This window comes from Anas acuta, chromosome 10 (genome assembly GCF_963932015.1).
Source record: "Anas acuta chromosome 10, bAnaAcu1.1, whole genome shotgun sequence".
Taxonomy (NCBI): domain Eukaryota; kingdom Metazoa; phylum Chordata; class Aves; order Anseriformes; family Anatidae; genus Anas; species Anas acuta.
The window spans coordinates 13,648,037-13,673,338 of record NC_088988.1 but is presented as its reverse complement, the minus strand read 5'-3'; the positions used below and the strand labels follow the sequence as shown (position 1 = coordinate 13,673,338).

The 25,302-nt window shown below is 41.6% G+C and overlaps 1 protein-coding gene across 2 annotated transcripts; it reads left to right on the top strand.

Annotated features, from left to right (window-relative positions):
- The first annotated feature begins 1,241 nt into the window (after window positions 1-1,241).
- On the top strand, window positions 1,242-23,558 carry OSGIN1 (oxidative stress induced growth inhibitor 1). 2 transcript variants are annotated; one of them, XM_068693485.1, is made up of 7 exons: window positions 1,242-1,347; window positions 3,142-3,251; window positions 17,156-17,259; window positions 19,409-19,545; window positions 19,919-20,110; window positions 20,435-20,526; window positions 21,205-23,558. In XM_068693485.1, the coding sequence occupies exons 3-7, from the start codon at window positions 17,175-17,177 to the stop codon at window positions 22,193-22,195; spliced, it is 1,497 nt and encodes a 498-aa protein (XP_068549586.1). In that variant the 5' UTR covers window positions 1,242-1,347; window positions 3,142-3,251; window positions 17,156-17,174; the 3' UTR covers window positions 22,196-23,558. The 2 variants fall into 2 exon arrangements, with proteins under 2 accessions (XP_068549586.1, XP_068549585.1); XM_068693484.1 differs by lacking the exons at window positions 1,242-1,347; window positions 3,142-3,251 and adding an exon at window positions 12,828-12,985.
- The last annotated feature ends 1,744 nt before the right edge of the window (window positions 23,559-25,302 follow it).

Below are 25,302 nucleotides of genomic sequence, written 5' to 3'. Positions count from 1 at the left end.
GATGTTTAACAAGATGACCTTCTAAAGTTCATGGAAGTCATTTCTCAGTACAGGCTAAAGATAAGATCAGAACCGGTGGGACAAACATGCCTCCGGAATAAATGCAGCATACAAATAGTTTTAACACAAAGTTCAACCAACTTGCTTTGATAGACTGCTTGTTTTAGTTATCCACATACATTCTGAGAAATAAATACTTGTATATTGGAAAAATATGCAGAGTTTCTGGTGAAACTGCTGAAGAGAATTGCAACATTCAGAAGAGGTGTGAAACTGAAAAGTAAGGTATCTATACAGGTGCAGGAATACCCAGGTGATAGGTTGTTCCCATATTGTCCTATTACATAGCAGTAAAGGTTTTTGTTTGTTTGTTTGTTTTTGTTTTGTTGATTTTTATTTTTATTTTTTTTAGCAAGAATGACTGATACAAGATGTACTCTATCCTGGTGATCCTGGAGGGTTTAGCAGCTGTAGTAGAAGAGATGCCTGTTTACTACAGAACATGCCCGAGCAGTGCTTTGGTATATTGCAGGATGCTGCATGGCTGAGGAGGCATCTTGGGTCAAAACCAAACCAAACCAAAAGCAAACAAACAAACAAAACCAAAACCAACCAAACAAAAAAACACCACTCAGTGTACAAATGTGAATTTATTCCTGGGGGGATCATGTTCTATAGCTAAGAATGAGCTGGGATTTCAAATAAATATGAAATCAATTAACTTGCTGTATTAGAAAGCTTTTACACTTAATAAGCTGCTCAGTATTTATGATCAGGCACAGAAAGGCATGACACAAGTTGTTCTCGAATCCTAGCAGAGTACCAGTTCTGAATAATTTTTGTGCTGGTGACCCAGTAGCTGAAGCACAAGCCAGGACATCCAGGTTCACTCCTTGGCTCTGTTTAAGAGCTTTTAAGAACTTTAATAACTTCTCTTTAAGAACTTTTTGGGTTCTTAAATGATTAAAAGCATTAATTTCATACGTAGTCACACACATGATACTTATGACAGACTTGGCACCATCTTAAGATTAGAATTTTTCCTTATATGTGAAATTCTCCTATTGTCTTGTAAGAAGATTTCTGCTATTATTCATTCACTTGGTTGCCACTTGTTTATTTGATTGGACTTTTTTTCTTTTCTGCTACATATTTATGTATTTGTGATGAACTGTACAATCTTTGAGTGCTCTCTCAGGACAAAGCTTAATAATGACATTTATTTTAAAGATGTTTCAAGGCTAACAGCAGTACTGTGACAGCAGGACAAGTTTGCTACCTTTTGTCAAATGACAGAAAATGGAGAGAAAGATCAAGACCTCATACCGGATGCGTTTTACTTTCAAGGTATGAAAGCATTCCAAGGCTGAGTGGTACTCAGAATCCTGTAGCAAAGTTTTGTGGTGAGAAAAAACATGATTTTCTGAAATTGTTTCATTATAATGACTTTCATTAATAATACAGGTGGAAAACCTCATATAGTAGCAGGGAATTTGGCAAGCTTGCATGATTCTGTAGTTGCATGTAAGTCAAAACATTTTGCTAAAGCTACTGTTGTCTCACTATATTTTAAGGTCACAGAGCACTCTGACATTTGACCTAAAGTATGAAGCTTTGATTCAGCAATGAACTTGAGGAAATTCTCAATACTAAGCATTGTAACAAATCTTTTCCTCAGCAGAAGTACTTGATCACATGCTTACCCTTAAACATGAGCTCTTTTGTAATCACATGTACACTTGAATTAAAATTAAAGTCCTTAAAGCAGAAAAGGAATGTAATTCAAGATAACTTTTCAAGATTAATAGTGGTAGTTCTTGTTACTTTGCTTCTGCGAAGTGCACTTTTTTATTTTCTGTAGCTGTGCTCATAGTTGATATTTATATTCACAGGCTGGTTTGAACAGTTAAATATAAAAAATATAAAGTGTCGGATATATTTTTGTACACTAATGGTAGTGGTTTTGTTACAGGATCTGAGAAAATGAAATTTCCTTTTAGAAACAAAGCATATTTCTTTGCTTTTTAATTGTAAGTTTAAATGCTTAGCATTTTTAAAAAAAAAAAAAAAAGTTATTTTAGTGTTTAAATATCATAATATTTGGATGTATCTGAAATTGTTGCATATTTTCCACTGAATTTATAAATTCTCTCAATGGTATTTTCAGTAGGAAACACTTGCCAAGAATTTAATTTCTCAACTCTGAAATCTTAATCCTTTTCTACTACAAATAAAAAGCCTCTGGTGAAACTTTAAGTCTCAGCTGTTGTTTAGAGATGCATTTTTGTAGAGCCAGTCAGCACTCTGGTGTGATTCTGGGCCAGAAGCTGAACTCCTAACCACCACAGGACATGCTGATTGCATGGGTGTGCAACTTGATTTTCACAGGCACTGACTTTGTAATGCAATTTTATGCTGGGCACCAAAAATCTAGGAGTTAAGGCTTCTATTATAGTGTTCCTTATCTGGGGTATCAAACACAAACAAGCTGACAACTGCCACAGGGCTTATTTTTGCTGCTGAGACATTTATATATGTGTCTGGCTGGCCCTTTTTCCACGGTCACAAGCAGAAAAGCCTTTAATGTAGCTCAGTGGGCTTTATAGAGGTGAGAAGAAGGTAGGGAAAGACTGTAAGGAGAGCAGAAGGAAAACATAATGTAGTCCACAATGGAAGACGTGATAAAAGGCAATAGGTGGAGACTGATGCAGAACCCCAGTGACTTAGCCATATGTTGTCATTGTTGGCTTGAAATGGAGAAGCAAGACTCAGCGGAAGGTCATTAGAAAATATTACTTTTCTAGGGAGCCTGCATACAAAATGGGGTTAACATTTAACATGAACTGCAGCACATCAGCTGCTGTGTGGGCAGCAGATGTGGAAAATTTGTCACTCTCAGGCTCAACAGCTTTGGCTGCATTTTGCCAGTTGCAGTAAGGGTAGAGAGTATTTCAGAGGTCCTGTGTGTTACCTTGGTGCTGTTTAGTATCTATTGTGTCTATTCTGGATAAGCTCAGGGTTCAGTACATTCACTGGATGTGTGTGTGTTTCATCTCTTTCAAATGTGCATAAAAAACAGCCACTGATGCAAACCTAGGAGTGACCTTGCATAAGCTCTTCTTACTGTCTGCTTTATTCCAGGTGAGAGAATGAGAGCAGATCAAGATCAGACCAGGGCATGGAGTGCAGTATTAGCTCTCTGGGCTTTTCTGCTGTGTTTACCTAAGGCCACCTCCCTCTTGAGGTTTAAGGTGAGAACATGCTTCCTCCCACACACTAGCCCTTCAATTTTGTTGAGGTTTCTTTGTGAACAAGAAGGATCCAGAAAGTCTCCAAGGCTTTCCACTCTGCTTTTTATTAGGCATATGGGTGAATGCATTGGTTTGAAGAACAAGCTGTACGCTTCTTTTGTATTATCATATTACTTCATACTTTTGCACAATTCCTATGTGATGTCTCACACTATGGCACAAATCCAGGTAAGTAAGCTCAGTCAGAGCTATCTTGAACTTGAATCTGAGGTCATGGTAGATAGTCCTATGGAAACATCAGCCCAGTGCTTGCAGGTAGCAAAGCAAATCAAGTGCTAGGAAAGGTTGGAGGCCAAACCAGAAGGCTGCTGCATAACCCTAGGGCTCATCTATGCCTAGAGTACCACTGTATGATGTGCTCTTTCTCTCATATCAGGATATGATAGATCTGGAAAAGGTCTCCAGGAAGCAAACCAGGTTGATATAAGGTATAGAACAGTTTCTGTGTTGGGAATAAGTCAGAAAACTGAGAGCAATATAATAAAGTCTATAGAGCTGAGTGGCATAGAAAGGGATCAGTTGTGTAATCTCCCTTCTGATACAAGGAGTATAGGCCATGTGAAATTACTAGGAGCCAGATGAAAATAACCTCAAGAAAGGGGCTAGCAAGTGAACAAAGCTCATCAGGTTTCAGCTGGTTGTCCAGCTGCAAATAGTTGAAGGCAAGGGAAGATAAAAGACAAGCATCACATGCTTGTCCAATTCTTTATCTTCAGCAGGTGTCAGATAATGCCTGATGCTGAGGATGGGATACTAGGCTGGTTGGGCCCTCGTGCCTGTCTGGCCTGGTTACCAGTTGAAAACTCACGTGCGTATACAGGCACAGCTAGCTAAGATGGCAGTAATAGGACATAAGCTGCCTGTTACTTGATCTGTGGTTACTGCTGATAGCCTTGAAGGTTAACCTTCAGAGTGTCAGGAGTGCAAAAGAAAGCTTTAGATAAAACACTGGTCAGTGCTCCCAGGGAACTGATATCAAACTGATAGCCTATGCTACTGGTCATCTTGGTGCCATGCTATTCTGCCCTCATGCCACATCCCTCTGCCCTACTGAGCATGTTATCAGTCTGCATTGTTGAACTGTGCAAGTCAGGTGCTTCAATGCTGCGTGGCTTCAGCCTTGAGGTAAGGGGTCACCTAATTACAGGGTTCATTTTTTTTGGTAGAGGTTTTACTCAATGATTCAAACTTAGTATTTTCACAATCAAGATAAATATTGACAGGGGAATCAGAAATACCTCCATTTCATGCCTGCTTGGGGCAATTTCTCTGTAGACAAGCAGAAAAATTGGGCATGCTGCAGCCAGTCAGGCAGCTGACAAAAACATGAGTGGATCATTAAGTTATTTTCTCTAGAATCATTGTTGACAAGGGTGTAGGACTAATCTAGTGTGTCTCATCTCTAGTAAGGAAAAGTAAAAAAAGAAAAGTAAAATAGCTTTGGAGGAGAAACAAGAATACCTTTATTGAGATCTCCTAGGAAAACAACTTCAATGAGATTTTTAGGGGATTGTGGTTCATATTGTGCTAGGGGCTGGATACATACATAGATAATTCTTGCTACAGAAGATTTTTTTTTTTCATTGACTTATTTTCATCGTTGAGCTTTGACATATGTGGAAATGGATGACTATCAGATAAATGTGGAATTACACAGATCATTAAGTATTTCTAACACACATGCATTGGAGAATTAGTTACTGAATAGCTTTATTCTTGTGCAGTAATCCTGCCTTTTTCCTGCAAATTCACTGTGCCAAATCTTTTCAGAGTTCATAGTGGATATTTCATGTTTCTGAAGCACAGAAATGACTCCAGAATACATGCAGGTATTTCAAAACAGCACATGCTATTTTACAGGAAATGGCAGCTCCTTTCACATTCCAGCTTCCTTAAACTAGTCTAGAGACAGAGCTGTCAATTACAGTGAGAAGCCTTGACCTATGAAATATTTTTGTTACACTTTAATGCATTACTGTTATACTGTGACTAAGTGATAAGATTCTCTTTGGAAAAGATACTGGTTCATCCAGTTTTATGCAGAGCAGTTCCAATGGACTTTAAATTTCACTCCTGGCAGTCAGTGTTGCAGTAAGTGGTGCTATTGTAAGAGGGAAATTGGGGTCTAAAACTTAATTTGAGTGTATCACTTCAGCTGATCGTTCAGTTTGCCTCAGAGCCATGTTTAAAGGAAGGGGCTTGCATGCTAAAGGCTCTTCGAATTTCCCTCAGACTTTTAAAAAGTTACAGGGGAAGGAAAATGCTGCAAGTCAAGAACATCAGAATTAGTGAACTGGATCTGACTAGCTTCAACCTATGAGCCAGTATCAGCTGCTTTAGAGGATGAGGAAAATAAACCCTGAGGCTAGTTGTGGGATCACTCTAACACAGTCCTTTTCTAATCCTCGCCATCCCCCCCCCCCCCCCCCCCCCCCCCAACTAAAGACTAGTGTGTTCTGCTGCAGAAATGCTTATTTTAATTTATGGAAACCCTACCCCTGTTGGGTATATTAGCTCTGGATAACCTTAGCTGTGCACATTTCTAAGCCCTTCAGGAAAGCTACTAAATTCTTTGTCTTGATTAAGTAATTCTTGATGTTGATAAAGAATCTTGATGTTGTTAAGAATTTTATTAAGTCAGGCTAAAGAACTACAGAATGGCTTAAGCTGTGGCAAAGAAACAAATCCAAGAATCTTTGAAGGCTTTCTGCAGCCCTGTTTATGAACTGCGTAATGGAGTTAAATGCATTTTAATACACACTCCTTTTCTAGTTCTGAATTGCCCACTTGTATTTGATAATCATTGTTTTTGCCTTAAGAGAAAATGTACAGCAAAGATGCCCAGTGCTCACAGGCTGCATCTGTGTCCCCTGTACTTTGAGGGTTCTTCTCTGTTGGTTATTCCAGTAAGGAAATCATGAATGTTAGCTTCTGTGGGATGTTTTGTGCTTTGGGGCATTTGCTTTCCAAGTTGCTCAGTCTGGCACATCATAATATAATGCAACAGTTATTTTATTAAGCTATTAGTTGCCAAGTGCCAGTAGAGATAGAAAAAGCATAGCTGAATACTGACTACAGGACTGTAGAAATTAGAGGCTATGTCTTCCGATCATTCTCTTATCCTGAACTCTTGTAAATATTTATGATTATATTGACATTAAGATAAGAAGAGGAAAATTCCCTACCAGGTTCTTTTGCAGTTTAATCTTTGACTAGGTCATAGCTGCTGTTTGTTAGAAGTGAAAGTGCACAACTTTACTTTTTCCCCAAAACCACATCAATGTTGAGATCATCACGGAGGCCCGAGGGCAGTGAATGTGTGCTGAGGTTTCCTCTGCATCTTGTATCTGGAGGACAAGGAACACACAAAGGCCTGGTCCTGGGAAACATGCATGGCCATAGCCCCTTGAGCCAAAGGCCAAAGGATTGCACCTCTTTGCATCATACTAGTTTTTGGAAGGAGCTTATGTGCTGGCAAGTATAAAATGCACTGGATTTGGCTATCGTCCCCATACACTGATCTGAGGAGGGGATCCTGGCCCCTTTCATAAGGTGGGCCAGGAAAAATGCATGTGCAGCCGTCTCCTTCTCTGCATGGACACTTTGTATGTGAACTCAGTGCCTGTATTTTTGTGAGATACCCGCTGCTATTTCACAGTATAGTAGGCTACTTTGTATGTAATGGGAATGTATTTTTCAGGGAGTTTATATGGACTAGCTATATCTCTGCTAACACTCTCTATTATTGCTCCCTTAATTAGCTTGGAGAGAGAAGATGTACAAGATGTCCCAATAAGGCGTTCTCAGTCAGCACTGGAGTGCCCATACAAGGTTTTACTGCAGATTAGCTGAAGATACAGCTCTGTGAATGCAGTGGAGCTCCATAGTCCTCCTGGGTGGTATGATTGGTTCTCACTTCCCCAAGTTTATTTCTTAACAGATGTTAAGAGGCATTGGTGGAAGTGGCGAATGCCTCTGGTCAGTAAAAATTGGTGAAAATCTTTGCTTTGACCTCATGGTTTTAGGAAGACCACCCTCTGAGAACAGACAGGGAGAGAATGACTTCAAGGTAATGAGATAAGGGTGGGAGAAAACAAAAGTCATTATTTTTTTTATAATAGTTCCAGCAAAATATAAGGTTTTGTTCTCTATTTTCCTCAAACAATATTCAAGGGCACTAAAAAAAACACATTTCAATCATTTATCAGACTGGGAGGTCAATGTCCTTTTGAATAACAAGTGAATTGGGTGAACCTTTACTTCTCTCCTCTTGGATGCAGCTGCCTAAATGCTGAAAAAAAAAGTATGAACACGGGACACATGTGGCCTTGGCAGGGACACAGGGAAGTAGGACACAAGCTCTGGGCCAAATTTTTCTTTAGAGGAAGCCATGTGAATGCACAAACACATGTAGGAAGTCATGAGCAGAACTTGGTCTCTCACTTGTAAAGTTTCCTAAGCAGCTTTTTTTTTTTTTTTTTTTTTTTTTTTTGTCAAGCCAAGCAATCCTTTGGCTTCCTCAAGGCTTCCTTACTCTAGTTATTTAGCAAAGCAGTGTACTTGAGGGATCCAGTTGCTGTCAGAAGTGGTGTGGCCACAGCCTGCCCCTTCTGATTTGGAGAGTGCCACGACATCTTCAGGGAACGTCTTGCTGACATGATTTTTTAAAGTTCCAAACTGGGGTCCATGTTGTGGTGTTGGTGCCAAATGTGGGTTTTGTTTGATTGGAGCTTAAAAAAAATGGCAAGTAAAATATTTCAGTGTTGATTTTGAACCATTTATTTTCATTAAATATACAGGTTCTAATTTGGTGGATAAGTTAACATACGGTTTCTTCACAGAGAGAGTGGTTGCACACTGGAACAGGCTCCCCAGGGAAGTGGTCACTGCACCGAGCCTGACTGAATTTAAGAAGAGATTGGACTGTGCACTTAGTCACATGGTCTGAACTTTTGGGTAGACCTGTGCGTTGTCAAGAGTTGGACTTGATGATCCTTAAGGGTCCCTTCCAACTCAGGATATTCTATGATTCTATGATTCTATGATACGGTTATGTAAGTGGAAACTTGCCTGTGTAAAAAGGTGAATATCATTTTGGCAGCAGCAAAGCTGGATTTCAGATTCTGAACAGACATAATATAGATAGATGGTCAAATGTTTTAATGCTTATTTGAGACTTTGCCTTAGATTAAATGATCTGCACTAGAGGAACTAGTGGGAGATACTGAAGCACTTAGAAAGATCCCCTAGATGGAAAACATGCAGAATTTATTTATTTTTGTTGTAATTGAAAGAAATAACTAAGTGTCAAAGCACTATTGTGGCCCACGAGATCATACTGGGAGTGTTCCTCTGATTATTAATACCCAGCAGAACATGAAGTTTTAATGTCTGAAACAATGCAGTGTGCTGTGATAAACTGGCATGGCGTGATGGTGTACCTTAACATCTGGCTAGTGGAGAGGATGGGTGTGAGAGCAACTGAGACAAGTGTCACAAGTGAGCTGTCAGAATCACAGGTAAGAGCAAAGAATTCTGACACTGGGCAGGCATTGTTCTTTAGGCTCCCCCTGGATGAGAAGACAGCAGAAACAGGGCTATCTAACAGGTTTCACAAGTAGGATATGGGTGGGTATAACTTCTCAGTGACATGAAGTGTTGAGTCATTTGACAGAAGGAAATTTCTTGCAATGGGGAATGGTTCAGGTGCAAAATGTTCATTCTGAACAGTGCTACAGTCTGTCCGTGCTTTTTGGCATATTCTTCAGATTTTACCTTGGTAAAACACGATATTGACTTGTTTAATTTCTGGGAACTGTATCATGGCTGACCAAAAGGAAAACAAATAGACCTTGGCAACAAATGCACCCGGAATTGCCAATACCATGAACTATAGGGTATGACTTGAAGGTGAAGTGAGTGGCTACCAGCGAAGTCTGTCCCTCTTTTCTGCAGCCCCAAACCTTCTCCGGTTGGGATTGATACACGAGGTGGTGTGTTTTGAATTCCCCTCTGCACGTCAATAGGGAATGGTTTGCCTTGCTGCTGTTATAGTATGCACAAGGCTTGTTGGTATGAAAGCAAATTTAGCCCTCTACTGCTGTGTCCTGTGTTTCTGCCAGTACAAGGGAAGGTGGAATTGATCCTTTACATTATCTGAAGGCAATTTGTAATGTCATGAGTTCTCTTTCCCAAAAAATGACTTTAAGAAGCTTTTCACAAAGTGTAGCATAAGCATTATATTGGTCTTGCCAGATCACTTCACGTTTTAATCTGGATTAGTATATTTCCTGGATTGTTTGCTAGAAGCTAAGCTTTTCTATTTTATTTTTTGAAAGGGAAGAAGAGAAGCCCGTGCAAAATAAGCTTTGAGTTTCTACTTTTCTGATAAATCTATATGTACCTTGTGATACAGAGATATGAAATCCTCATATCTCAGCTGCCTAGAGTGCAATGCACCTCAGTGAAAGAGCCTACAGACTAGTAGCTTGGAAGAGGTTTTTCCCTGGAAGCCTTCTAAAGACCTCTAAGTCTGTGCACCAAATGTTTGTCAGTTTGTGCAAAGGAGTTAGTACCACTGATGAGTACATACTCATAGACAGCTTATGTATAGAGATAATGCAAAGCCATGCTGGAGACCCATATGTAAACTTAATTCTTGGGCACTTTTTTATCTGGATGAAACTGCTTGCAGTGAATCAAGAAGAAAAGACAACTGAATCACATACCTTTGCCAGTCAGAGGCTGGCTGCCAGGTAAAGTACAGATTACACAATTACTTCCTCTTCTGGAAAGTTTGAGCAGACAGTGCATTAGGCTGAATTATTTGTTTCCAAACAAAGTACACAAGGAGAAACAGAAACACTGATACATAGGCTATGTAGTGTTTGTTAGGATAGTTTTAAAAAAAAAGTCTCTAACTTGCTAGATTTAATGGTCCTATTGTACAAGCAAAGAAAGGACAGTGAAATGTCATATTTGAACACATTCCTGTGAAGAACTCTATTGTGTGCAACAATGAGGTAGAACTGGTGGCTTTGGAAAGACATCCTGGCCTTTCTTGCACAGTGGTAATATTAAAGAAATTCTAATTTTCCTAAACCTAGTGGGAAATTAAGAGAGGACCTCATCTTGTACATAGAGGTCAATTTTTATTTCTGCAGATGTGTACACTGTTTTTCCTGTTGATAAAGCCTGCTAAGCCATCGTATGGTTTCCTATTGTGTCTATGCCATAAGCAAGTGTTGACTAGAACATCTTTCTTCTAAAATGTTTGATGTGCAATATTGCATTATATTAAAGATAGCTTTTGAAAAACCTACAAACAGGACAGTTTTAAGTCACCTAACCAAGCAAATGCCTTAATTTCTCTGGAAGTTTAATTTTTCTTGACTGATACTGATCACGTTTGTTACCAGCCAACAAACATATATCTAGGTAATACATCTGAAAGCCTTTGCTCATGTCTAAAAATTAGTATGAGTTACATAAGTGCACTGTGAAAATATTACCTTGGATAAAGGCCCAGACAACTTGAAAGAAACCTTAAAAACAAATAAAAACCCCCTTCATTTTGACATATGGATTTAGTGATTTGGATTTCTAGAGGGATCATTTGGTTAAAATTTAAATGAAACAATAGTTTTATTTAAAATGTGATTCTGGTGTAATTAAAATAGATTGCACTCTATCCTACTTTGATGTGGATCTTGAGAGTGTAGAATTTTCTCAAGAGCTGTTTTCTTCTTTTGTATCATATGTTGAAAGTACCTCTTAACTGAGTACCAGCAGTCCTCCTGGCTCCCTGGAGATCATAGCTTCAAAATAGATGGTCTCAGAGATAAAGATACACAGTACTTACTACTTGAAGTGAGCTACCTACTTCAGCACAAACTTGTTTAATTTGTACTTCAAATTTAGCGAGCTTGATTATTCCACTGAATTGACTACGACGCCTCAGATGAAAATCCTAGTATGTTGTGGTTTTGTAGTCTTTGCTGTAGTTTTACTCAGGAGGCTCTTAGCCATTTTACTGCTATTATAACTATTATAAACTGCAGGCTTATAAGAATATGTCACTGAAGGAAAAAATATACACACACCTGAGCTCTATATTTTCAGGCCCAATATATCTACAAGGTATAGGAGAAACTTCTTAGGAGTAAGGCAATTTAATTCCCATATTTACATGAAAAATAAAAGTTATGATTAGGGATTTCTGTTATAGAAGAGGTCATGGTTGGAGGACCAAGAACAGGAGATACTCTTCTGTTGAATAAACAACTCTTGCATGTCTGTCCTTATTTAGCACTTTATACTTAAGCTCAATATGTGTTGAGTGTGAAATGAATTTTGAATTCTATAAGGTGATACAGTTTTAATTCTGTGTAGAGCTAAGCAGTGACTCCTCATTTTAAGAGCCACTGATGGATAGGAATCCTTAGAATAAGATCTAGTCTCTAAACTTGTTTTCTTTGAACTAGAAGAACTTAAGCAATTCTATTTTGCTTTCAAGATGGTAATTTGCAGCTGGATTTTTACCAGATCACAATTTACAGCAAGGCCTCTTGTGTGTCCAGTTCAAGTTCTTCTTGTCCTGGTCCTGTCAGCAGCTGGCTTTTTTTCTTCCCATAGAAGTTAGCACAAAAAAAAAAAAAAAAAAAAAAAAAAAAAAAAAAAAAAAAAATGAACAACCCTGTGGGAAGTTGATGATTGGCAGTATGTAGGATCAGGTTCCCCAGAGATGCTGATGAAGTTACCTTGGTTGTAATTTTATTTCCACTAAAAACCTTGGAGGGAGAATAACTGCTATTTAGAAACTTGTCTGATACAGGAAATGCATTGTGACATTAAATACTAGAGAAAAATGGAAAAAGTAGAAGGAATTGAGTAAGAAATTTACTGTGCCATTTAATCTCCTTGATTTTGGTTGGTGTGACTGAATACAGCAGTGCCTGGTGGCTCTGGGTGACTTAACACTGCTGAGCACAGCCATCCAGGTGACAGGATCTCTACAGAGACACCCTGCTCTGCCAGTGCTCTCAGGGGTCTCATACATGTCCCCGGGTGTGTTAACTGTTTTGTGTTGATAAGGTGAAACTAAAACCCCAAACACTGTCTAAAGTGGGTAGAAAGTAATCACAGAAGTTCTTTCAATTTATTTCCAGTTCTAAAGCAAGCACTCAGTGGTATCCTATCGCTCCTGTTCCCTCCATGAGCTGCCACTCTAGCAGCTTTCTTTTTTGCTATAAAGGAAAAACCTAGTTCTGCCATAGGAAGTGTTGCATTTTATGAAATGTCAGATTTTCATTTGCCCTGAGGATTAAAAATGAGTGCATTTGTTCATTGTAGTGCTTCCACCATACATGGCTCCTATAAACCTGCATTTCCTGTGGTCATGGAATCAGCTGAGCATCACTAAGGAAAGTTACTCTGCATCATTCATTCACAAGCCGGGAAGGGAACTATTCCTGCTGACTCATGCTTATAAGTATTTTCCTTGCTCCGCCTCCATTCATTTCGGCTCCACCTCTCATTTAGTACTGGTAGCCTACTATATTTAAGCAGCTGTCTTAGAGCAGAGGCAGTATTCAAGGCTTGGAGTCTGGTTGGCTTTCCTGGCTGTACAGGCATTTTCACAAAGATCTCACTTCTCATCAGACCTGCTGCTAAAGGTAAGAAGGCTATAAGTGAATACAGAGAGTTCTGTTTGTCCTGCATATTGTAACATTGCTTTCAGAATATCACAGGGGTGTTTGTAGAAAGAGGTACAATTTTTATGTACCGTAAAGTTGAATTTTTCCACAGACATTGCTTTTATGGGGTACTCTGGCTTTGCATATGAGAGTGATAGCACAAGTGGTGGGAAAAAAACTCCTGAAACTTGTGGGAAAGTGAACAACTTAAAAGCTATTGGGAAAGTGTAAACTTCAAAAACTATTAGGATTTCTGTTTCTTAAAAGCACTAATGAATTAAGTTTAAATAGTTGCTGATGAAGTGGATGGGTTGATGAAGAAATCAAGCTGAAGGAAACTGTTGCATTTCTACATTAGCATTGTTCTTGTTTAAACCCAAGTGTCACAGTAGCACTTTCAGTCTCTTCTATTATTTATGTGCTGACTGCACTGCTCTTTTGAACTCTCCCCATGTACTATAGAGGCCCTGCTTAGTGGTCCTTACTTGAGCAAAAGTCCCACTGATGTTCTAGGGAGAGCTGCTTGCAAATGACTGATGTAACTTGGCCTTTTACTTCTACTAAAGATTATTTAGCTTCATTGCCTTGTTAATTCGTCTTTGCTTTTTTTCTGCTTGCTTAAAACCTGTTTCAATTGTGCAGCCTGGAGCCAGTAGGGGCCATACTGACCGGCTTTGTGAGTTATAGTCCCTCCAGGCTTAAGGCTGTGTCAGGAAGGTATGCGGAGTCTGGTCCAGGATGAGCTGGGTGCTTTTCCAAGCCAGAATGATTATGTAACATCACATCATTGCTGAAATGCTTTGGAAGCAGTGAGGAGTTGAATTGTGGAGCTTGCAGCATGCTCTCAAATGAAGAGGAGGAAAGATTCAGCCATTTAAAGTAGGAAACCTAAAGCAGGAGCCAAAGCAGTGATCAATGTCACTAAACTGACTAAACGTGAGTGCCCAGCAGCCTGCCGTACATGAAAGAAGCATGAGGAGATGAGTCTTGGGTTCCATCCTAGGCTTTCTCTTGTTGCATTTAGTTAACCACCTCTCTCTGAATGTGAAATGAACTTCAGCCTTCTGTACACTTTCCAGTAGTCTCTGCAAGAGCAGGCTGTCATATGCTGCACTGAATTAACTGTGTGGTGATTGAGGTGTATGTGATCTCTTGATTCTGCAACTGAAAAAATAATCCACTTGTACTTATAATGGCAGGGAAAGCGAACACTTGGCCTGAAACTGAAAAGCCTGTGACACTCTGAGCACAGTTTTGCCCCCTGAAGTCAAACAGCTAGCCTACAGGATGGGAACAGCTGTTAACAGGTTTAGCATCTGGTTCATTTTCTCCTAAGCAGTGGATTAATTAATTACAAATTATAGAAATGCCAGCTTTGGGATGTGGATGGGGCTTTTCATTTATAGAGACATGCTAGGATAAACAGAAGCATCTGACAGTTAATCTTGTGTTGATAGAATTGTCTGGTGTCAAAACTTGGGGAAACAAAGCATGTAGCATTGAAATGGTCACAATGGGGTTTTGTGAACCCAGATCTTGAGTAAAACCATGGCTAAAAAGTGTCATGTATGTGCACAGAACTAAGAATTTTCTCAGAGTAACAATTGTGCTCCTCTAGCCATTACTGTTCAGTTTAATTGCAGCGAATGCTCCCTTTTCATGCATCAAAAGGTACAGAAGGAGGAGGAGGGTGGGAGTTATCGCTCAGCCTGAGGCTGCTGGCTTTGTACTCTATCAGGGTGGGGTAGGGTGGCATGGAGCAGTGGCCGGGAGCCAAGGCAACCTTTCGGCACTGCAAACAAGGCTGCCAGACTGACTTCTACTGCCTTGTGCCTCTTTTGTCCCCTTTGGGATCCCCCAGGAAAGCACTGGCATGCAACAGCATGACCTTGTGCCCAGGTTTTACGAAGAGGCTCACAGGCTCGTTCTCTCTCATATTGGCTTTGCTCTCCTGGACCTGTTTCCTTGTGCAGGATTGGGTTGGCTCCGCAGCCCTTGCTTCCAGCAAAAATCCCACGGATGTTGCTGGGTTACCGCTGCCTGCAGCGTGCATGTAAACTTTCTGTGCATGCTGCTGCAGCCTGCTACGGAGCAGAGACATGGAACAGCCCTTCCAGAGATCTTTCTTCTTGCTTTCAGGTTCCCAGTAGTTTCACAGAGATAAAAGTTGTTGGGAAAAATTAATAAAAACTTGTCTTATGTAGTGCAGCTGTGGAGAGGGAATTATTTGTTACCATGGAAAAGTAAGATAAGTACTGTGATTTATGCTGGTTTGAGTGGGTGCCTTACTGGTCGCACTGGTAAGTGATCTGTACCTTTGATGTCGTAGGACATCATGGGTGCTAGTGCTGAATTCTGGAGCTTTGTGGTGGGGAACTATTTGCAGGCAGATTTACACCTCAATCTGCTGATGGTAGTGCAGGTTTTGGCTCATATGGCAGAACTTAACCCAAAAGGCTGGGGAAATACTTGGCCAGTTAGGCTGGGCTCCTGCTGCTATTGGGGTTGGGGTAAGTATGCCTTAAGGCGTGGATGCCTGCCTCCACATGGATGCAACATATGGAAGAGTTCGTCTTCTGCGTGTGTGCATCTACCTTTGGGTCACAGCTAACCTGGGAAATGAAATTTCCAACTCTCCTTAAAGCTAGATGCCCGAAATGACTTGAATTAAAGACATGGCTATTATGTCTTTTATGTGGTTCACGCAAAACACATGAGAAAGATTTAGTGAAGTGGTAGTAGGCAACTAGTAGGTGGTATTAAACTGTAATACACACTTTGGACAAAGCTGCTAGTTTTAAATTCCACATGTAGGCCTTATTATGTGCCTCTCTACTAAAATGAACCCAGTTTGAAGTAGTTCTCAGTCTAGCCCAGTGCCCCTTTGTCTTGGTGCACAAAGGAGGTGTCACATCCTTGCAGGTGAATGCACTCAGAAGTCTCCTCCTGGAATTCTTCAAATCCTAAATTTAACTGTGGTCCTGCCTGCTCATTCAATCACTGGGGTCTTACGGCATTAACGTAACTGCTGGGGATATAAATGTCAGGCTTAAAGGGGAGCATTGCGCTCGTAGGATGGCATCTGCTTGTGTCAGAGGCGGTGATGTGCCAGACCTTATGGGAGTGTGCGGTGCGTTTGCCAAATATTTTGCTGTGCTTAGGAAGGGTGTGGAGAGCATGCCCTGCTGAGCAAAGTCGTACCATTCAGTGGATTCTGACTTAACTTTCCCAGCTGAGAATAATATTTCTAAAGGCTGTATTCTCAGTAGAATAACATAAAAGCTTCTGGTGGATTTTGAAAATCTCCATTTTACTGTGGTAGAAGTAACTTTTGACTTCCATGGACTGGTGACAGTGTAGTTTAATTCCCTGGAAAACTGAAGTAGTTATTTAACATGGTGGGATCCCTGCAGGAGTGGCAAAAACAACAACAAAGAAGAAAACCATCAAGAACAAAACCACAACAAACCTTTGATTCACTACTCATTGAATATTTGCATGACAAAATCAGGTGTTTTGTAGGTTCTCTAATGACAACCTAGCCTCTAAGATAATGTTACATATTTTGTTTAAAGAATTGTTGCTATTTACTTATTCAAACTTAGAACTCTGTGTTCTGGAAGACAAATAAAGAGGGCATCCTCAGGTTCAGGAACTGTATTAGCACTTCTCCAAAAGCCCTCTAGCCATTGAGCAGCACGCGTTTGAAAATGCAGCCAAGAGATTTCCAGCCTTTGGGCAGAAGTCTTGAGTGAGATTTGCTTACCCTCATAATAAATGCACAAGCTACTTTAAAAAATAAAAAGCACTCACAAATGGGTTTACGATAATTTTTTTGGCAAGCTGCAACATGTCAGTTACTGTAGTCAGAGGGTTACCGATGTTGCCAGCTGTTCTGAAGGGACCGAAACTCGTGTGGTAGGGAAAGATAAGGGCCCTTTCCTTTTCCTGTGATATAATCAGGGAATCATCCTTCAGCTTCTAGGGAGGGAAAAGGGTGAAAAGAAGAGTAGGCCTGTCCTGAGGGTGGAAGTATAACGTGACGGTGTACAGTGCAAGGAAATAATTTGGATCAGCCCTCTTCTGTGGGCTATAGACAGTAATGTAGTTTTGTCAAGCGAATGTTTCAGAACTTCTTTGTTTTAACAGGTTTGATTCCTGGGCCTAAATGCTTTCAAACAGGAAGATGTATTCAATATTGAACAGGCATCAGAAAAAGACTGGGTTCAAGCCGCTTCCTGTGGTGATCATAGGTAAGTTTTCTCCTGTCTGCGTTCTCTGATGCTGTTGTTGCTTTGGGCTTGCTGTCTTCAGCTTTTGTTCCGTGTGTTGGACGTTCAAACCAGAAATTTCTGGCTAATATTTCTGCCTCCTTTGCCTGACAGTCAAACTTCCTGTAGTACCAAAAATGAACGGTAGGAAGTAGGGAACCAGATATTCAATAACCTGAAGCACACCCTTTTTTAAAAAAATAAAAGGAAAAGGTAGCCTTTTGGATATGAGTTCAGTGGGTCTGGTTTTTCTGTTGGGTGTTTAGAGGGGTTAGCAACCATTCCACTGAGATAACCATTTCACAGAAAGTTGATTAATGTTCTGTAGTGATTGATTTGGGGGATGAGTGTGATCTTTCTTGTTGTGCCTGATTTACTTAGGAAGTGCTCCAGATGCTGTTAATGTTTCTGTAAACTTTTTTTTAGATTTTTTTTTTTAATGCATGAGAAATCTCTTGGCATGTATAAGTCAGGTACATCGACTTTATGCAGAATTGAATAGAATGGTGTCTTTTCACCAGTTTAGAAAGCAAGTTATGTAGTAACTTTACTATGTCCTTTGTGAGAGGGGAGGTCCCTAGTGTGGCTAAACAGGGACCCAGTGTGGAGATGTCCCTAAAGCCTCTGAAGAACTGGTGTGAAGATGTGCAGGACGGGGAGGCTGTCGGACTGAAGCAGCACAGCTATTTCACTGCAGCTGGACATTACATACAGGTTCCAGCTGCTTCCCCAGAGCCCTCTCTGCGAAACCCATAGGCTCCTGCTGCTGCACTGGCAGGCTCACAAAAGCAGTTGCTTTCTGGAATAGCAGCTCTGCTTGTGACCATCCATGTCAAACTTAACTGGGGTTCAGAAAATAAATTCTCTGCATCAATTGCTCAATGTTGTGCACTTGAGTGCTTAATCTCGGTTCAGGAACCTCCTCGTACATTCCAAAGCAAAGGAGTAAGTTCAAAAGTGTTATGTTCTACCACAGCTGCAGCTTAGTTTTTGTTTAATTTCCGTGGGTTTTGGAAAACTTTCCTGTGAGTGGAATATTCCGAATGCTGACCCACAGCTGCCGGTCCTCACTCAGTACAGCAGACTTTGTCCCCAGCTGTGGCACATGCTGCCCTTCACATAGCTCAGCTCGTTGTTAGCTTTCCAGCCCGAGCCTCCTTCTATCTCAAATGTCCCAAGTGGCCTTTGCTCCAGTGATTCATGCACGCAGCACGGGCACTGTGTCAACACAACCTGCTGCAGGCTGCTCTGTCACTTCAGCTCTCCTCCCCAACATCGTCACTGCATTATGTAATGGTGGTTAGTCACATAGCGAGCAGCAGAGCTGAGCCAGAGAGGCTGACGGCTAGTTATGCAGACACTGTAAACTATTAAACATACTGGAGAACGGCCATGTGAAATCTTTCCACAGGCTACTCTTGCTGGGCTTTGGAGTCGCACAGATCAAGTCTTTCCACTGTCTGTCGGGTGGCTGGCAAGAGGAGTTCAGCTCTCCAGCAATCTGTTCAAAGTCCTGTATTCTGAGAGGCTGTCTTGGCATGGCAGAGAGACTTTTCTTCCTTAACACACTGCCTGCAATACCACGGTAGAGCTGGTTCCAATCTGCAAGTGTCCTCAAGATCTGTCAGTCAAATCACTATTGCCAGCTATCCCTTATTATACGGCTTTTCACACTGAACAGAGCAGAGCTGTTTTAGTCACTGTTTCTGGACATCCTGTATATCCTGTCCACAGTGAACCACTCTACACAGATGGGAAATGTATATCCAGGACAGCTGAGGCCCCCAGTCAGTATGTGACCAGTTTGCAGACCCTTAAAGAAGTCGATGAGCAGTAACTCAATTTGTCAGCAGGACAGAGACCTCAGCCTTCAGGTGAGGTTAGCCTGTGGCTTGTGTAAGCAAATTCATAACCTTGCAATGCAAATGTATGTAATTAAAGAGTAAAAGGGGACACGAGGGTAAAATGATTTCCCCAACTGCATCCAGTAGGTCAGTCACTGGTATTCTGACAATAGAAAATATCCTGTATACATAGCAGTGATTTTGATGTGATCTGGATATTAGAAACACTTTTTAAAGGGCTGCTCTGTCTGCAGGACTAAAAAATCTCCTCTATTTTGTCTTTTTAGGGAATGGACCTTCAGGAATCTGTCTCTCGTATTTGCTGTCAGGCTACACCCCTTATTTCAAAAGAGAGTCTCTTCATCCTCATCCTATTCTTCAGAAGAAACTAGAAGAGGCTCCACATGTCTCCATTTTGGACCAGGTTTGTGTAAAGAAAATACTTTTTTTAGCAGAAGCTTTCAGTGTATCATTATAGTGAAGCACCCTAGGGGTAAATTACAAGTGATGAACTCATTTGAGTTTTTGAAGTACATAGGCAGAAATTTCAAAGTACGCAGACAGAATAAGCCTTAAACAAAGTATTAAAAGATTATTAAAAGATTTATCCAAATCTCCCTTGTATGGAGTGCCTGCATTGCTAAGATCCTCGAGGTAGTCCTCAGGCAGTAACAGGCTGCACGCAAGTAAATGAACTTCACAGAACACCGAAAGCACTAACTGGAAGTGCTGCAGTTACAGGCAGTCTGCTGCCTGCCAGGACACTTGTTCTGAGCGTGTGATTTGTCTCTCTTCAGGATTTGGAGTATCTGTCTGAAGGTCTGGAGGGACGATCCCACAGCCCTGTGTCTCTTCTGTTTGATACTCTTCTGCGTCCAGACACAGACTTTGGTGGAACAGCAGAATCTGTCCTCACTTGGTGGCACGAGACTGACAGAGCCATTCCCCACCTGGTCCTTGGCAGAAACCCTCCTGGAGGTGCCTGGCATGTAAGTGAATCAAAGCCTAACTGCTTAGGTCTGCATGCTATAGGTCTGCATGCTATAGGATAGCCAGAGGTGTTGACTGGGGAGTCAAAAGGTGCTCCAATGTGCTGGTCACCCACGTTTGACTCTTATGTGCACAAGGAAATGAGTTTAAAAGGGGTAAGAGGGAATGAGAGTTTTTTCTCTTTGGAGAACATGGATGGCTTCATCCATGCTAGTGGATCAGATGAAATCACTGGCTTCTCATGTTCTGAGATTATTGAAACTTGAGTTACATTTCACTTTGTACATTAAATAACTGAAAGCTGTTTAACTCTCTTGTTCCAGTCTATTGAGGGCTCTATGGTTACCCTGAGCAGAGGGGAATGGATGGGACTCCCAGATCTCCAGTTCAAAGACTGGCTGAGGCAAAAGAAAAGGTGAGATATCTATGGCCTGTTTATTTTTTCCCCTCAAACATCCAGAGGTTATTTGGGAACCTAGAGCGGACTCCTCGAATGCAACTGCCCATCTGTCATGGGTGATTCTGCTAACAGAAAGGTCACTCTCCCCATCAAAAGTCCATTCTGCATTAAGTGACTCCAGATAAAGCTGGAGTGCTGGTTGCCATGTGTCCTCAACACACACTGGCATGATGTGTGACCATGAGGTTGTCTGAAAACATTTGCAAAAGGCATGGTTCTCTGACTTCTGTGACTACTACTGCTGTCCCTTATGACAAGCATAATCATCTGAGCTGCTTCACAGTCTCTCAGGTGCTTCTGCTCTTGATAAGTAACAGTTGAAACCTTAAAGGAGTTTAAAATGGAATAAAAGTGAAACACGTGAGAGGAAGACACAATTGAGTGACTGTGCTTTTAGAGATGGGGACTTTTTGGAATGGGATTCATGTTAGTAATTTGCCTCTATCCAACAGCTTGCAGATTTGACTGCTAGCTCCATGTACCAGAAAAAACTTTGCTGAAGTCAGGGAAACTAGATAAGTGTCCTCCGATACTGCCAGGATAGATGGCTCTAGGATACATTCAGTGGAAGAGGGGAGAAATTCCAGGCTCTTAGTTAACTGCTGCTTGACCTTTGCTTGCAATATATTACAGAGGCCTCAGAAACAACAGAGCCACAGCAGAAGACATTGCTCAATACTACCAACATTATGTGATGAAGAAAGGGCTGCAGAAGAACTTTAGAAGTGGGACTGTTGTAACCTCTGTGAGGAAAGTGAGTGCAGAGAGCATCTCCAACCACGTGCAGGAAGATCTGCAGAAGAGCGACTCCCTCTGGAACTTCACTGAGGAGGGTATGGAGGTCTTTCAGGTGGATGGATTTGTCAAAACTGTCCAAGGTGATAAGGAGCCCTTCTCTATCTATGCAGAAAATGTAGTCTTGGCTACTGGAACATATGATAGCCCCACTTGGCTGGGGGTCAAGGGAGAGAACCTTTCCTATGTCCATCACCAGCTCTCTGCCCTAGAGGAAGCAGTGAAGAACAACAGTATTGGTATCACATCAGACCCAGTCTTGATTGTAGGTGCTGGTTTGACAGCTGCTGATGCGATTCTCTTTGCTCACCACTGCAATATTCCAGTAATTCATGTTTTCCGGAGGCGAGTCAGTGATCCAGGTCTTATTTTTAACCAGCTACCCAAAATGATGTATCCTGAATACCACAAAGTCCATCAGATGATGAAAGAACAGTCAGCTGCATGTGCTGGGCCATATGAGTGTTACGTTAGCCTACCTGAACATCATGTACTGTCTTTTGGCAAGGACAAGAAATGCATCTTTCAAGACAAGAATGGCTACCAGAAAGCTTATAAAGTTTCCATGGCTCTTGTTCTAACTGGTTCAAACCCCAACCTCTCGTTTCTGCCAAATAATGGCATTGATTTGGCAATGGACAGCGACCAACCAGTCAATCCCAAGAGGAATCCCATAGATGTTGACCCATTCACCTATGAATGCACTCAGGAGAAAGGGCTTTATGCCCTAGGACCTCTAGCTGGGGATAATTTTGTACGCTTTGTGCAGGGAGGGGCTCTGGCTGCTGCCAGCTCTCTCTTAAAGAAAGCAAACAAAAATCCTCCCTAACAAAAAAGCCCCCCTGTGCTAACAGTGTGAATGGGTTACTGCTGTTTTCGTAGAGAATCTGATATGTACATCCTCAAATGTGAAGCCCACTCCTGGTATTCTCCAAGGTCCTGTGGAGAGTTACTAAGTTCTTGCTGAGTTATTTGGGAAGCCCAAGTCACCAAATGGACTTGGGAAGGTTAAGTCCCCAAATGGAGTGGGTTTCGTGGCAGTATCTTCAGTCTGTGGGGATTCAGCTCCTTTCCTGCACAGCTGTGCAGGGAGGCAGCAGGGGCATTGAATCTTGTGCCTGGAGAAGCAGGGGGCAAGCTAGTGATTGCTCTTCTATGTTAACACCTTCCAGGTAGCTGAAAATTGAATTGGGAAACAATCAAAGTCAATTATTTCCAGCCAGCCTGCTGACAGCCCTGAGTCTGTCAGTCTTGCTGTGTTTGTGATGAAACAAAACAAGCCAATGTGGTTCTGGTTGCTCCTGTGGCTCAGCTATATGTTCTTATTAGACCAGAATTCACTGAAAGAAGTGGTATTCTGCAAATAAACTGGCACAGAAACACAGTCAAAACTGTATTATCTCACTGACAACACCAGCAAAATGTAATATCTAGTATCTTTTTATTCAAAAGATTCCTGTGATTTTTTTTTTTTTTTTTTTCCTTCGGCGAAGTGATGGTACTGAATTACAAAAATCCAGTTTGCCATCTTGCAGCTTTTTACTAACTCCTAAAATGCGATGGCCAAATTCCTGGCAGCTGCTGTAGGGTCAGCAGGACTGAAGGAGAGCTACTGCTCTGCTGAGGTGCTTGTGTGGGGCTTCTGCTGCACAGAAGATTTCAGAGAGAAGCAATAAGTTGTGTACTGTAATGTGAATTTCTAACGTAATGTCATCTTCTAATAATGTTGTGTATTAAGGGGAAACGGCACAGTCACTTTTTGTTGGTTTATGGTAAATAGTATGATTTTTATACTGATTTTATAATAGATTTTTCTAGCAAAGCATCTTGCTACAGGCTTTCAGTCAGTGTTTTGAATGAGCAGGGATGGGTGGAAATGATGCCTTATGTTGCCAGCAGCATTCTCAACAGACCTACAAGGCCTTGTGTACCTCTCCTAGGAGTTACAGCTAATCTTATTCAATGTAAAGACACTCTGCTCCTTGTGTTGTACTGAAACTTGCTGATGTGACAGGATACTGCACATATCTCTGGAGAGCTTTGTATGTGGCTGTTCTTAAAAGAATCCTCTTCAAATTGTGCAGGGAGATGTGCAAGGAGCTTGTCTGTAGTGTTGCTGTATCGCACCTAAATGTTGTTGCCACTGACTTGTATGAAATGTTTTTCAATAAAGTGATTTCAGACTTATTAAAGCTTGTTTGTTTTTAACTCTGACTTTAAAACTCCGACCAAGACAAAATCTAATGAACTATTCCTCATCAGCTTCCTGGCAGACACCAGAATGTGGTTTGTGCCTGTTGAACCTTGCCTCATTCCCCTCCCTCAGAGCTCAACACGGGATTTGTTTTCTGTGTATCTTTGCCCAACAGGTTGGAGTACCTTTGTAGACACTACCCTAAAGCATCCTCTCCCTCTTTGTGAGTCTAAACGATGCTACAAAAGCAAGCTATTTGCCAAGCAATTTGTTCTTGCCAAGGAGATTTCAGATCTTTCCTGTTACCTAGTATCTTCTCTTGGGAGAGATCCCAAATCATGGCCTAGTCAAGTAAGTTATGATTGTTTAGGTTGGAAGGGACATTTAAAGGGCTCACTTCCAACCCTACTAACACAGGCTAAGGTTTGGAGTTGGACACATTTGCTCAGTGCCTCATCAGGGAAAGGTTTCCATGTCTCCCAGGATGGAGACTCCATCTCTTTGGGTCCCCCATTCAACATTTGACTACTTTTTTTGAGATATTTTTTATTTATTTAAATATGTTAGCACCATTTATTTTAATGGTGCTAATCTAATTGCCTCATCCTACTGCGGTTAAAGGAGAGGTGCCCTCATGGTCCTCCTGAGCCATGTGGGAAGCTGCCCATCTTCCTCACCTTGTACTTGTACTTCATGATGCTAGGGCACTGAGCTTCCAGGATTGTGCTATTCCTTCCCAGCAGCTGACCTTTGCTCCTTTGCTAGGAAAAAAAAAAAATCAATAAACAATCAATGTCCACCTTTCTAAAAATAACATTTGGGGTCAGGCCTCAAATTCCTGCATCAGAAGTGAATGAACCAGAGAACAGAAGCCAAAGGGCAGCTTAAAACCATCAAGGGGCATCAGAGCATACTGGGAATAAGGGAGTTAAGGCTGGTTTTGAGTGTGTTGCTGCTCTTCCCATCACTGGAGTCAAAGTCAGTGCTCATGCTGATCGTTCCTGTACCCAGCATCGTGTTACTGTGATCTAATTTGCCCGCACAGGGGAACTCCTATCTAGGGCAGCAGCCAGTGCCTACGTCAGGGGACTTGGGTTACCGTGTCTTAAATAGCTGGCTCTCTTGCCCTGTGTAGGACTGGAAAGGGAAGTGGTTTTTCATAACTGGTGCTTAGAAAATATCCTATGTTCTGCCCTGGAGGGCTGTCAGAGCAGCAGAACTCAGGAATGAAGTAGTGGTTCACTCATCAGCCATAAAAAGATGTCAGGGCAGGAGTGCACGGTGCTAATCCGGGCTGCCATTCAGCTCCCTGTAGCCAGGGAGACAAATATGAATTATTGTTCCAAAACACCAGCCATGAGAGTCAATAGATAGCTGCTTTGTTATGTGTGGCCTTCATCCGTGCGTTATAACCTTGACCTGCAGCATGTGACAGGACCAGAAAAATAAAAGTGTCTTCCTGGGCCTCCTGCACATCTCGCTCCTCCTGCAGCAGTGGCACAGCTTTGTGAGGTGCTAAATGCTTTCAGTGCTGTTTCCATTGCTGCATGCACAGCCCAGCCTGGAGGTTACCTCGGTGAGTTATCTGAAGTTGGAGACTGCTCTGCTTGTCCTTCAGTGTCCTCTCTGTGCTGCCCAGCAGAAGCCTGCTGGAGCTGGTCAGGCTGGGAAGCCTCAAGTAGCTCCCTCGCTCAGCTCAGACAGAGCAGGTTTCTGGGGCTTTATTCACACCTCTGGTTGCC